At 36.9% G+C, this 13,816-nt stretch overlaps 1 protein-coding gene across 3 annotated transcripts in view; it reads right to left on the bottom strand.

Moving 5' to 3' along the window:
* MEMO1 (mediator of cell motility 1) overlaps positions 1–13,816 on the bottom strand; it is a 127,291-nt gene that overhangs the window by 49,977 nt on the left and 63,498 nt on the right. For 2 of the 3 annotated variants that reach the window (XR_009357398.1, XM_059188688.1), the window contains one exon: positions 7,301–7,369. Coding sequence is in view for 2 of the 3 variants with exons in the window: in XM_059188688.1 (XP_059044671.1) it covers positions 7,301–7,369 (69 nt within the window). In the remaining variant the exon portion in view is untranslated. Of the gene's footprint in view, positions 1–7,300; positions 7,370–13,816 lie in introns of those variants that run through there. The other variant, XM_059188689.1, reaches the window with a different exon arrangement.

Below are 13,816 nucleotides of genomic sequence, written 5' to 3'. Positions count from 1 at the left end.
TTACTATTATGAGCTAAATTATGTACTCCTAAAATTTATGTTGAAGTTCCATGCCAGTACCTCAGAATACAACCATTTTAGGAGAAATATAACCATTTTAAGTATTAAAACAGATCATTAAGCAAAACTGAGGCTATTCAGGTAAGGCCTGAATCCAATGACTGGTGTTCTTTTAAGAAGAGAAAGAAATATCAGGGGCATACATGCACAGAGAGTCAACCATAGGAAGAAGCATCAAGAAGATAATCGTCTGCAAGCCAAGAAGAAAGGCTTCAGGAGAAACCAATCCTAAGAGCACCCTCCTCTGGGTCTGCCAGCCTCTAGACTGAGACAAAATAAATTTCTGTTTTCAGTTAGGGTTAGTGGCAGTTTATTACAGGAGGGCCAGAAAACTACTATACACGCAACTGATTTGCTCCTCAGTTAATTAAGTTCAATTCCTTATCTTTGTCTTTTTGTTGAAAGGCCTTTAAAAGAACATTTTAAAAAAGAAGAAAAGAAAAGAACCATTTTCAACACCTGGACATACTAGTTACTGATTTACTGAACTACAGTAAATCATCTGCTACGCTTAAAAACATCTCTGCATTCATAATGTCCAGGATACAGAAGGTTTTCAATAGCTATATTCATTGAATTTAAAAATTTCAGCTATAAATAAAAGCCCCAAATTCTAACACGTTCTAAACTTGCCTCATAAGATTCACCACAACTTTAGTAAAACTACATGATAGTATAATTTCTAAAACTCCCTATAAAATATCATTACAAAGAACCATTCTGATAAAGCTATTTTCACATTTCTACCATAGCAGAGAAAAAAGGAATCTTGTTGAGAAGAAATTCCGTATAATAAGCTTTCTCTGTTCCCATTCAAGTAGATAGAAGTCATTCTCAAAAACAAAGAAACTTGATTATGTGTTATTTGCACTGCAGCTAAAGAAAAGAACTGGGCGAAACTATAGCTTAAATCTTTACAATCCCTTTATCTTGACATCAAGGGTAAAATTAACTTCCCCTCATTTTATCTCAAACATCACTACAATCTAAATTCCAAAACTACCCATTTTCTGTTCTCCCAGATTCAAATGAACAAAATCTTTCTTCAACACACACACACAAACTTACAGATTGGAAAACCAAAACTATGAGAAAGAATAAATGATAAGCTAGAAAAACGTACCTAGAAAAAATTAATTATACTCATTTTTCCAATTAATGGACAAAGACTGAGACATGAGCTAGTTCTTTCACACCAAAAACTTATAAGATAAGGAATGTGCTTATGCGATATATTTATTTTCATAAAATTCAATTACAGCTAAAAAAATTAACTCACTGTCTGCTACATGTTACTTGCTGTGGTGGGGGAAGAGACAGTAAGGAAGATGTGGATGAGGAAAACAGAGATTCTCAGGTTAGAGTCCCAAAACTTCCTCAAGATGTCACAGATCGTAAACATAAGACTTCATCCACAGGCCATTCCTACTCAAAACCATAATCTCTTCATCCCCTTCCTCCTCCACTGCTAATACTCACTTCTTATCATCACCACTATGAGCAAAGTCAACAGCCATTTCCAATAAATAAATAAATAAATAAATAAATAAATCAGATTTAGATCCCTAAATGAACAAAAGAGATACCATTATGCTTTCCTGTCTTAAGAGTATATAAACATCATCACAATTTTTGTTTTAAGATTTTATTTATTTATTTGACAGAGAGAGATCACAAGAAGGCAGACAGGCAGGCAGAGAGAGAGAGGAGGAAACAGGCTCCCCGCTGAGCAGAGGGCCCAATACGGGACTCGATCCCAGGACCCTGGGATCATGACCTGAGCCGAAGGCAGCGGCTCAACCCACTGAGCCACCCAGGCGCCCTCATCACAATTTTTTAAATTAAAGTCTAATGAGGAACACAGATAATGGTTATGTTTAGGTGATTTGTCTAATTAAAAGTATTACATGAACTAAGAATCAAGTATGAAAAGAAGGCATTTTTATGATTGAGGAATGCATTTCTATGACAAGACAGAGGAAAAGAATATTTAAAATCAAAACACTCCTAGGAAATCCAGCATATATAATTAAAATATGAAATTACTTTTAAAATATCAATTTAAACTCAAGACACAGATACATTTCTAGGTAAGTGTAACAAGGTTCTAATAGTGACCAAAATATGAGCACTACTCCAGAAATAAACAGCAAAGGTCAGCTTGGAAAGCCTAACTGTCCCCTGCAATACCAGACAATTTACTTTGTTGGCCTTTATTGCCAGACCCAATCCACATGAAAAGATAATACTGGTGGAGAAAAGAGCTCCCACCAACTGGAATTAGCCAATTGTGCACTCAATTCTTTCCATCCTAACAGAAACTCACTCATATGCAACACAAGGAAAAAGAGGTTTAGGTCATAACAATATTAAATCTTCATTAAGTAATAAACCCAAAAATAAACCAAAAATAGGCTAAACATCATTGAAAAGAAGGGTGGGGTGAGTACCTATTAGTAGTATTTTCAAAATGGGTCTCTTTGTTAGAAAAGAAAATTAATAATGTAAATAAAAAATAATCCATTTTTGGGCACCTGGGTGGCTCAGTTGGATAAGTGACTGCTTTCAACTCAGGTCATGATCGTGGAGTCCGGGGATCAAGTCCCACATTGGCTCCCAGCTCCACAGGGAGTCTGCTTCTCCCTCTGACCTTCTCCTCTCTCATGTTCTCTCTCACTCTCTCTCCCTCAAATAAATAAATAAAATCTTTTAAAAAAATGCATTTTTCTTTTGGGGAAAGCTAGATTGCTAGATCCATTAACATCAAGACCTCAGGAATATTTTGGAGAAAAATGAATAATATAGGCATTGAAAGCAATGCCACTTTCTCTCCCTCCAATTAACTGCAAAGTACTCGGTCTTTAAATGGGTAACTGATAAATTTAGCATATCATCACTGTTGTCATGTTGTCACACATGTAATAAAAAAAACCCTTAATATGAAAAAAAATAAAAGTCACGAAGTATTCTCTTAGAAATAAATGTAGTTTATGTATAATACCTCCAGAGAATTCACATTTGTAGAGTTACTATGAGAAGTATAGCCTGTGCAACCCATTAACAAGCTACCTAAGTATCTACCTTCATAAATATCAACTATTTATTCTAAATAATGGAAAACAAGTAATTTTTTAAAGATGTTTCCTGGCAAGTAAAGCTATTTTAACTAAATTAAATGTCAGCTGGCCCTAAAGAAGATCCCTTTTGCTCTTTTTTCTACCCTGAAAGGCTTTCTGAAAGATATGAATCAAAATCAAGTTACTATCTAAGTACATCCTAAGTTCCAGGTTTTCTTTTTTTTTTTTTTTTAAAGGATTTTATTTATTTATTTGACAGACAGAGATCACAAGTAGGCAGAGAGGCAGACAGAGAGACGGGGAAAGCAGGCTCCCTGCCGAGCAGAGAGCCTGACGTGGGGTTGGATCCCAGGACCCTGGGACCATGACCTGAGCCGAAGGCAGAGGCTTTAACCCACTGAGCCACCCAGGCGCCCCCTAAGTTCCAGGTTTTCAATTAAAGTTTTAGTAACAGGAAAAGACATTGCAACAGTAAATATGAGAAAGAACTTACTTAAATATACCATTTTTTAAATTCCTTAAACAACCAAGGTACTCCTTTAAACGTAAGGTCTTGCAATGACTTCTCCTAATCAGAGGATAAAATGTAAACTCCTTACAATGGGTTCTGAAGTCTCAAATGCACTGGCCCCATCCTGCACGAACGACTTCCCCACCCCCCACCCCTTATCACAGTAGTTTGCGAATACTAATCTTGCAGTTCCTTGAAGACTGGAACACAACTCAGCCTACTTTAAAGCCTTCACAAGTGCTACTGTTCCTTTGGATCGGCTTAAAAATCATTTCCTCAGAAATGCCCTCCTCAACGCCCATGATCTAAATCCAATCACCCTGTGCTCCTTCAGCAGCACATAAACTAAATCCAATCACCCTGTATCACAGCACTTCTCAAATTGTGAACTGCAGATTCCAAAAGACCCTTTAAAGGAGTCCACAAAATCAAAACTATTTTCATAATAATCAGGAATTTATTTGCCGTTTCCACTGTGTTGGTATTTGTACTTAAAACGGTACAAAAATGAGTCTGGGTAAACCACTGACACATCAGAACTATGATCATGGTAATGGAATCAAAATGTATGGCTAGTCATGTGCTCTTTACCTTCACCCACACCAAGGTTTGTTGGGTTTTTGTTTGATTTTTTAGGCCAGTTTCACTTACTTTCATTAAATCTTGAACTCTGAGTACAGTTTTATAAAAATAATCTATATAACAAAATGTATTAAATTGGTGGTGATAAATGCATAAAGCACTTTTGCAATATACTGAATTATGTCATGGGGAAAACACTTGTGTGATTATGAGTGTGATCTAAACCAAACTTTTTTTTCATGGAACACAATTTTTACTTCAAAAAGTGACTGTAGACAAATTATGGTTATTCCAATTTAGGTATTTGGCAGAAACTTCCTAGAAAATGAACAAAATAGGCCTGCCACTTCAAAGAAAACATTGCCCAAGACATAACTGAAGCTTTTATGTGATAATCAGACTCTTGCAAAACTTCTATCACTGTGAGATGGACAGCTCTCCAATAATTAAAGATATTTCCAGGGGTGCCTGGGTGGCTCAGTGGGTTAAAGCCTCTGCCTTTGGCTCAGGTCATGATCCCAGGGTCCTGGAATCAAGCCCCGCATCAGGCTCTCTGCTCGGCAGGGGGCTGGCTTCCTTCTCTCTGCCTGTCTCTCTGCCTACTTGTGATCTCTGTCAAATAAATAAATAAAATCTTTAAAAAATAAAAAAAATTTTCTGATGATATTTGTGGTGATATTAACAAATATGATTTTTTTGGCACTGTATGATGAAATGTCAACATTCAAAAGATCTGCACAATTCAATTAAGAAATATCTTCTAAATGTTCTATGCATGGTATGACAAAATCAAGCAAAGGTAAAAGATCCACTCAAGGGGCGCCTGGGTGGCTCAGTCAGTTAAGCGGCTGCCTTCAGCTCAGGTCATGGTCTGGAGCCCTGGGATAGAGCCCCGCATCAGGCTCCCTGGTCAACGGGAGCCTGCCCCTTCCCCTGCTTAGGCTCTCTTTATCTCTCTGTCAAATAAATAAATAAAATCTTTAAAAAAAAAAAAAAAAAAGATCCAGGAGCACCTGGGTGGCTCAGTGGGTTAAAGCCTCTGCCTTTGGCTCAGGTCATGATCCCAGTGTCCTGGGATCGAGCCCCACATAGGGCTCTCTGCTCAGTGGGGACCTACTTCCCTTCCTCTCTCTCTGTCTGCCTCTCTGCCTACTTGTGATCTCTATCAAATAAATAAATAAAATCTTTTTAAAAAATCCATTCAAAGTACAAGAGAGTACAAAAGATGATCTTAGTTGACATGTAGGGAATGGATTAGTGTGGAAAGTAAGAATGGAAGCTAGCAAATTTAGTCTTCTGTGTTGGACTGGTATTTTTTCTCTCAACTTCTCATAGTTCCCAGAAAGACATTCTTCTATTTTTCTCAAAGGACTCTGAAACATTGCCAATCTTAAGGAGGGCCACGTTTAAGAGAATATTGTCAATGACTGCCAATCATTTTTAACCCTTGGACCTTCAGATTTATTTATTCAAAATTCAATTATTACATACTAATTATAGAATTAAGCTGATCACACCTTCATGCATCATTTGCCTCTCTTACTCCTCACCTCCTCCATCATCATCTTAGTCCTTGGCTCTCTCCCATTTACTCTTCTTCATTCCATCCACACTCTCTATCAACTTATTTAATACATGCTTTCTGCATCTACCAATATAGTTTCTATATCTCTCTACATATTACTAAGCCAAATTTAATTCAGGACTACCCTTCTAGAAAATAACATCATCAAATAGGTTTTGAAAAGGCTATCATATTCACTAACTTTGATTATAGCTATTTATAGGCTGAAATGAAGGAAACTTTTGGAAATCTTTCCAATCTAATTTATTTTTGTTGTTACTCATGAAATAAATTAGCTGAAATAGTATAATAAATATGTATTAAGAAGTACTTGTTAAAGACACTCCTCAAGACATCATAAATGAGGCCGGGCTAACCAAAACCTCATCAATTTGGCAACATTATCATTTTATTATTAAAAACTTACTAAAAATAATTTCCAACAAAGGTATGATACAATATGCAGAGCACACTACAAAAAAACTTCTTTTGAAGGATTATGCTCCACCTCTACTAACACAAGTCTAACCTAACAATCAACATTTGACAGAATTAAGATGGCTGATTTTACCTATTCGTACAGTGTGTAATAACTGGCGTACAGACTGGAGCCTGATACTAGTTCACATTTGTGAATTAAATATTTAAATAAGATGCTGGTCAGCGGGATGCCTGGGTGGCTCAGTTGGTTAAGCAGCTGCCTTCAGTTCAGGTCATGATCCCAGCGTCCTGGGATTGAGTCCCACATCGGGCTCCTTGCTCGGCAGGGAGCCTGCTTCTCCCTCTGCCTCTGCTTGCCATTCTGTCCGCCTGTGCTCGCTCTCTCTCCCTCTCTCTGACAAATAAATAAATAAAATCTTTTGAAAAAATAATAAATAAATAAATAAATGCTGGTCAGGAAATTAAGTAATTTAGGTGGCTATTTCTAGCAGAAGTTATTGAAAGTTCACAAATTTCTTAGAGAGTCGAATATTACTTAATAAGTCTCAATCTGCCAGAAAAAAATTTTAAAGCTAATTTCAGAGCTTTTATTGAATAAAGAGCTAACATGCTTCAAACACCATATTACATTCACTGTCAGATTCTAAAATAATTCAGCTACCTCATTGGGTCAGTAAGAAATTATTTTCTTTCATTAACCACAATTTAACAAGCAGAATAAACAATTTTAAATTACAAAATGACTAACAGAACAAAGTGCTGTGCATTCTTAAAGATGTTCATCTCTTGATTTCAAAAAAAAAATTTTTTTAAACCAAAACATTTAACCTTCTAAAATTTCCAGAACTAAACATATTACCAACAAAAGGAAAAGTAAAAACTGTGTTCAGACAATGAAAAACAGTATAAAAGCTTTTCATAACCTATATAAGGTATAATAAATATATAAAAAGTTAAATTCTTAATGAAATCGAGTATATAACAATAAGCACGCCAAAACAAATTACTTCCGTGACAAAGTGGTTGTAATTCCCTCTCACTTAAACAAAACTGTGTATTACTTACGTAATAGATGGGTCCACTTGTTTGTAAGCATGAGCAGCACAAGACCCACAGTATGTATATCCTGCGTGGCTACAAAACAAAATATTTTTTAAACTTAATCATCAGATTCGAAATAAGATATTCTCAAAAGAAAAAACCTCTTGAAAGAAATATAATAACTATGGTAAACATCACAGAATTAAGTGTATAGATAAAAAAGCAATGTAGCTAATGATGCAAACTCTAGCACACAACAGAGAACATTTAATAGTTCTATGTTCTAATTTTAAATTTTAAAAAGCATTTTGTAATTTTTTTGGTCTTAAAAACAATTAAATTTAGATACTCCAGGCTTATTGGAAGTTGCTATGTAATACTAATAATACGTGAGTTTTTAACATTCCTCTTCAATATTATTAGCAGACTATTACATATCAATGAGACCCAGAGCAAATCAAATCAGACCAAAACAAATACCCTACAATAGCAACTCACTTTCTTTTTCTATTTTCTTTTTATTTATACTTTTTAAAAATTGAAGTATAATGAACATACAGTGTTATGTTAGTTTCATGTATACAATATGTGATTCAAGAATTCTATACATTTCTGTGTTCATCAAGTACACTCCTAATCTTTTATCTATTTCACCCATCATCCCCCTAATCTCCCCCTCTCTGGCAACCACGAATTTATTCTCAGTATTTAATAGTCTGGTTTTCTATCTATTTTTCTTCCTTGTTCATTGTTTTTTTTACATCTTACATATGAGTAAAATCATATTGTATCTGTCGTTCTCTGACCTATTTCACTTGGCATTTATAACCTCTAAGTCCAACCATGTTGTCACAAATGGCAAGATCTCATTCTTTTTATGGCTAATATTTCATTGCATATGTGTGCACATGCGTGCATGCATGTGTGGGTATGTGTATATCACATCTTCTTTATCCATTCATCTATACCAATGGACACTTGAGTTGCTTCCGTATCTTGGCTATCAGGAATAATGCTACAATAAACAGGGATGCATGTATCTTTTCAAGTCCGTGTTTTCGCTTTCATTGGGTAAATATACCAAGTAGTGGAATTACTGGATCATGTGGCAATTCGACTTTTAATTTTTTTTTAAGATTTTATTTATTTTTTTTATTCAAAAGAGAAAGTGTACACAAACAGAGAGAGGGGCATAGGGAGAAGAGGATTCCCCACAGGGCAGGGAGGGAGCCCAAAAGAGGAGCTCAATCCCAGAACCCTGAAATTATGACGTCAGCCAAAGGCACACTTAACCAACTGAGCCATCAAGGTGCTCCTCTACTTTTAATTTTTTGAGGAACCTCCAACCTGTTTTCCACAGTGGCTGCAACAATTTGCACCAACTGTGCAGGAGGGTTCCTCTTTCCCCACATCCTCACCAAACTTATTTCTTGGCTTTTTGATTCCACCTACTCTAACAGATAAAAGCTGATTTCTCAGTGTGGTTTTGATTTGTATTTCCCTGGTGATTAGTGATTAAGCATCTTCCCAATGTGTCTACTGCCCATCTGTATGTCTTCTTTGGAAAAATGTCTACTCAAGTCCTCTGCCCATTTTTATCAGATTACTTGTTTTTGTTGTTGTTGTTACTTATAGACATTCTTCATATATTTTAGATATTAACTCCTTATCAGATACATAATTTGCAAATATCTTCTCTCATTCAATAAGCTGACTTTTTGTTTTGTTGATGGTTTCTTTGACTGTACAAAAGCTTTTTATTTTGGCTTAATCTTTGCTTCTGTTCCCTTGCCTGAAGAGATATCTAGAAAAATATTTCTACAGCCCAAGAAATCTCTATTAAAATACAGTCTTTTTCAAAGAACTGGAACAAATAGTACTAAACTTTGTATGGAACCACGAAAGACCCCAAACAGCCAAGCAATCTTGAGAAAGAGGAGCAAAGCTGAAGGTATCACAATCCCAGATTTCAAGATATATCACAAAGCTATAGTAATTAAAAGAGTATGGTATTGGGGAAAAAAAAAAAACAGATCAATGAAACAGAATAGGGGCCTAGAAATAAGTCCATGCTCATATGGTCAATTAATCTATGACAAAGGAGGCAAGGATTTACAATAGGGAAGAACAGTCTCTTCAGTAAATGGTATTGGGAAAACTGCACAGCTACAGGCAGAAGAATGTAAATGGACCATGTTCATATACCCATATACAAAAACTCCAAATGGACTGAAGAACTGTGAGACCTGAAATCATAAAACTCCTAGAAGAAAATAACTCACTTCTATGTCTTTAGTAATAAGAGAACTGACTTGATTTTCTGTGTATTACGCCTTTCATTTTCTCCCCTTATTATTCATCCCTTTCATCTTTTTTTTTTTTTAAAGATTTTATTTATTTATTTGACAGAGAGAAATCACAAGTAGATGGAGAGGCAGGCAGAGAGAGAGAGGGAAGCAGGCTCTCTGCTGAGCAGAGAGCCCGATGCGGGACTCGATCCCAGGACTCTGAGATCATGACCTGAGCCGAAGGCAGCGGCTTAACCCACTGAGCCACCCAGGCGCCCCTCATCTTTTTTTTTTTTTTGGTTTCAGAATTAGAATAGAATCACCTATGGAATGACTTTGTTTCCTGACCTCATTTTTTTTTTCTTGACTCATTCAAGTTACATGAATGAGTTAACACATTTTCCTGGTGCTTACTTATTATTGTGTGGCCAGTGGTATGCTGGGAAATATTTAACAACTGTCTCTACAGGGGAAAAAAGTGTACATATGTGTACATAAGCTTACCATAAATTCTACTGAGTTAAAAAAGATATGTACCACACAATTTACAAATAATGAAAAAAATATAAATCTCTTTATGGCCAATTCCACAGTCAATTGATTGTCACAGAAGACTTCCACTGATTTTTGCTGAAATCTCATATCCATACCCAAGCAATGGAACAACGAAGACATACGTCTGACCTGAATGAATCTCTGCTGATTAGGTAACAGTTTTCAAATATTAGAAGGAATTATTTCCTTCCATACTTTCTTTTTTTTTTTAATTTTTTTTTAAGATTTTATTTATTTGAGAGAGAGAGAGAAATCACAAGTAGGCAGAGAGGCAGGCAGAGAGAGAGGAGGAAGCAGGCTCCCTGCAGAGCAGAGAGCCCGATGTGGGGCTCGATCCCAGGACCCTGGGATCATGACCTGAGCAGAAGGCAGAGTTTAACCCACTGAGCCACCTAGGTGCCCCTCCTTCCATACTTTCTTACACTTTTTATAATGTAAGAGCTTCAGACACAACAAACTTTTCAGTTTAATCTGCACTATTAACACTTTCCCCATTTCTTAAGTACAAACAATCAACAAAAGGTAAATCAAGCCCTGATTTATAGCAACTTGCCAATTAATGTGGAGTAATTAATTCCTACCGTAACTGATTACAAAATGTACAATAAACTGAAAAGACAAAAGACAGGCTGGTAGAAAATAACTGTAAAACATGTATCTGACATAGGATTTATATCTGAATATGTAAAGAAATTTTAAAAGAAACCCAATACTTAAAACAGGTAACCATTTTGTAAGACAGATAGTTCTGAAAATTGGTTGCAAATTAATAAAAATATATTTAATGCTATGAAACTGTAAGATGGGGGGTGCCTGGGTGGCTCAGTCAGTTGAGCGTCTGACTCTTGACTTCAGCTCAGGTAATGATTTCAGGGTCCTGGGGCCAAGCACCAAGTCAGGCTCTGCGCTCAGTGGGGAGTCTGCTTGAGGATTCTCTTATCTCCCCTGCCCCACCCCACATATACACGCATGTGCTCTTTCTCTCCCTCTCTAATAAATAAATCAAGGATTTATTTATTTATTTGACAGACAGAGATCACAAGTAGGCAGAGAAACAGGCAGAGGGTGGGGGGAAGCAGGCTCCCTGCGAAGCAGAGAGCCCAATGCGGGGCTCGATCCCAGGACCCCAGGACCATGACCCGAGCTGAAGGCAGAGGCTTCAACCCACTGAACCACCCACATGCCCCTAAATAAATCTTAAAAAAATAAAATTAAAATAAAAATGTTGGGGTACCTGGGTGGCTCAGTCAGTTAAACATCTCCCTTCAGCTCAACTCATGATCCTAGAGTCCTGGGATCAAGCCCTGTATCAGGCTCTCTGCTCAATGGGGAGTCTGCTTCTCCCTCTCTGACTCTCCCTCCTCTCCTGCTCTCTCGATCTCTCTCTCTCTCACTGTCCCTCTCAAATAAGTACATAAAATCTTTCTGAAAAAAATAAAAAATAAAGATGACTAAGATGGTATGTTTTACATTATGTATATTCTACTACAATTTTTTTAAATAGGAAAAGCTTTGAACAAATACTTCAACATAGAATATACTGGGATGGCAAATAAGCACACAAAAAGAAGGCTCAATATCATTTAGGGAAAGGCAAATTAAAACTACAAAAAGCTACCACTAAACTCCCAGCAGAATAGCTAAAATTGAAAAGCATAACCATACCAAGTATGCTCAGGATGTAGAATTGAAACCCAGGCTACACTTGTGGAAATATAAAATGTTACAACCACTTTTGAAAACAGTTTGGCAATTTCTTAAGAAGTTAAATATACTCCTACCATATGACCCAGCTTTCCACTCCTAAGAAAACTGGAAGCATTATAACCACAAAGATTTGTACACAAATGTTCACTCCAACTTCATTTGCAACAGTCAAAAACCAGAAACAACCCAATATTCCTCCAAAGGTGAATGGATAAACAAATTGAGGAGTTAGTCCTACAGTGGAATACTCTTCAGCAAGAGACAGGAATGAACTACTGATAAACTCAAAAATAATTATGCAAAAAAAGATGATAAGAAAGAAAGACATATGCTGAGAAAAGCCAGACAAAAAGAGTTCATACTGTATAATCCTACTAATTCAAATAAAAACTAGCATGTAGCAACACAGAGTAAATCAATGCATGTGGGTAGAAAGAAGAGACAGAGAGGTACAAAAGGGAAGAGTTACAAAAGGGCACAAGGAAACTTGAGGATGATGAATGTTTATTACCTTAGTTGTGATAGTTTCACAGGTGTATACATATTTCAAATGTATCCCTCTGTACACTTTAAATATAGGCAGCTATATGTTAATCCTAGCAAAATAGACCTCTGTTTTTAAAAGGGTCATCATTTGATCTAGCTTAAACTATGAATGGAGAAAAAGAGATTCACGTAAGTCAGTCACAGCAATACAGGATAGCAGGATGCTTAATCAAGAGTTAAGTAATGTGGGACCTATACTAAGTACCTGAAGTCACCGAAGGCCTTATTGGTTGGATTAATGGTAGTCACCCTATCCATATCCCTCCGGTAAGAGAGCCTATCAAGTTGCTTCAGTATAGCAATATTCTCACAACCCAGTTCTAATCTTAGCCAGAAGAAATGTAAGTTGTTGTATGGCTCAGCACATTTAGTTTTCCTCATCTTGATATTCTAGCCTAACCAGGGGGCTCAATTTTTTCCAATTATGTCCCAAGTCTTCCAGTGCCCAACACACCAAAACTGACTACTTCAGATTCCTAACAGCTGTTCCTAATCTTAACATAACTGGCTCCCCTTCTCAATTCAGAAATATGCTACCTTGCCCAGTCATGTGGACCTTAGAAATTCTTTGATCCATCAGGACCTGTCCTGGTCTGTCTAAAACCCGAATAACATCTCGTGTTTTCAATACTGCTTCGTTCTCAGTTGTCTCTCATATCCATCCCTCCAAGTCCCAACCTTACACTTTAAGCTGGTCTTTCCATCTTAGATCTGCTTCTCAGACTTTAACTCGTTTGCTGTTCTTGAATTTAAAGACCCTGAGCCTCAGTCCATACTCTGATCTCTCAATCAATCTTGCAGCATGACTATCTCCCAGTTTTACCAATCCTGTTCCTACCCACGTGTAGTTCTTAAAAGCCAGAAAGTCATGTTAGAAACAATGGGTTCTTGGGATGCCTGGGTGGCTCAGTCAGTAGGCATCTGCCTTTGGCTCAAGTCATGGGATTGAGCCCCAAGTCGGGCTCCCTTCTCAGTGGGAAGTCTGCTCGTCCCTCTCTCTCTCCCCTCCCCCTGCTCCCTTTCTCCCTCTCTTGCTCACTCCTTCTCTCTCAAATAAATAAATAAAATCATACCAAAAAAATAGAAAAATGAAACACTGCATTCTTAAAGCATAGATAGAATAGAAATACTAAGAGTAGAAAGGTAAAGGCACAAAGGAAGGGCATAAAAGTTGAAGGAAGAACAGGAGCAAACATTCAAGTGACTGATGTAATTGAGAAAACAGGAGACTGGCCTGAGTGGAACAAGAAGTAGGGTTAAACCACCGTCAGACAGAGAAGTCTGGGCTTGATAAAACAAGTTACTGAAAAACTGCTATACACTCCAGAGCAGGGTAGTGACAGCACAAAACTGTTATAGGTCTAGTACTGAAAAACATGAGATCAGAAGCAGGAGGTGTTAAATGATGCTCTCTTGGAAACCGTGGCCTGAGGTAGCAAAATGT

This window comes from Mustela lutreola, chromosome 9, assembly GCF_030435805.1.
Source record: "Mustela lutreola isolate mMusLut2 chromosome 9, mMusLut2.pri, whole genome shotgun sequence".
In the NCBI taxonomy this organism is placed as follows: Eukaryota; Metazoa; Chordata; class Mammalia; order Carnivora; family Mustelidae; genus Mustela; species Mustela lutreola.
The sequence above is the reverse complement of the archived record's forward strand: the minus strand, read 5'-3'. Positions and strand labels throughout refer to the sequence as shown.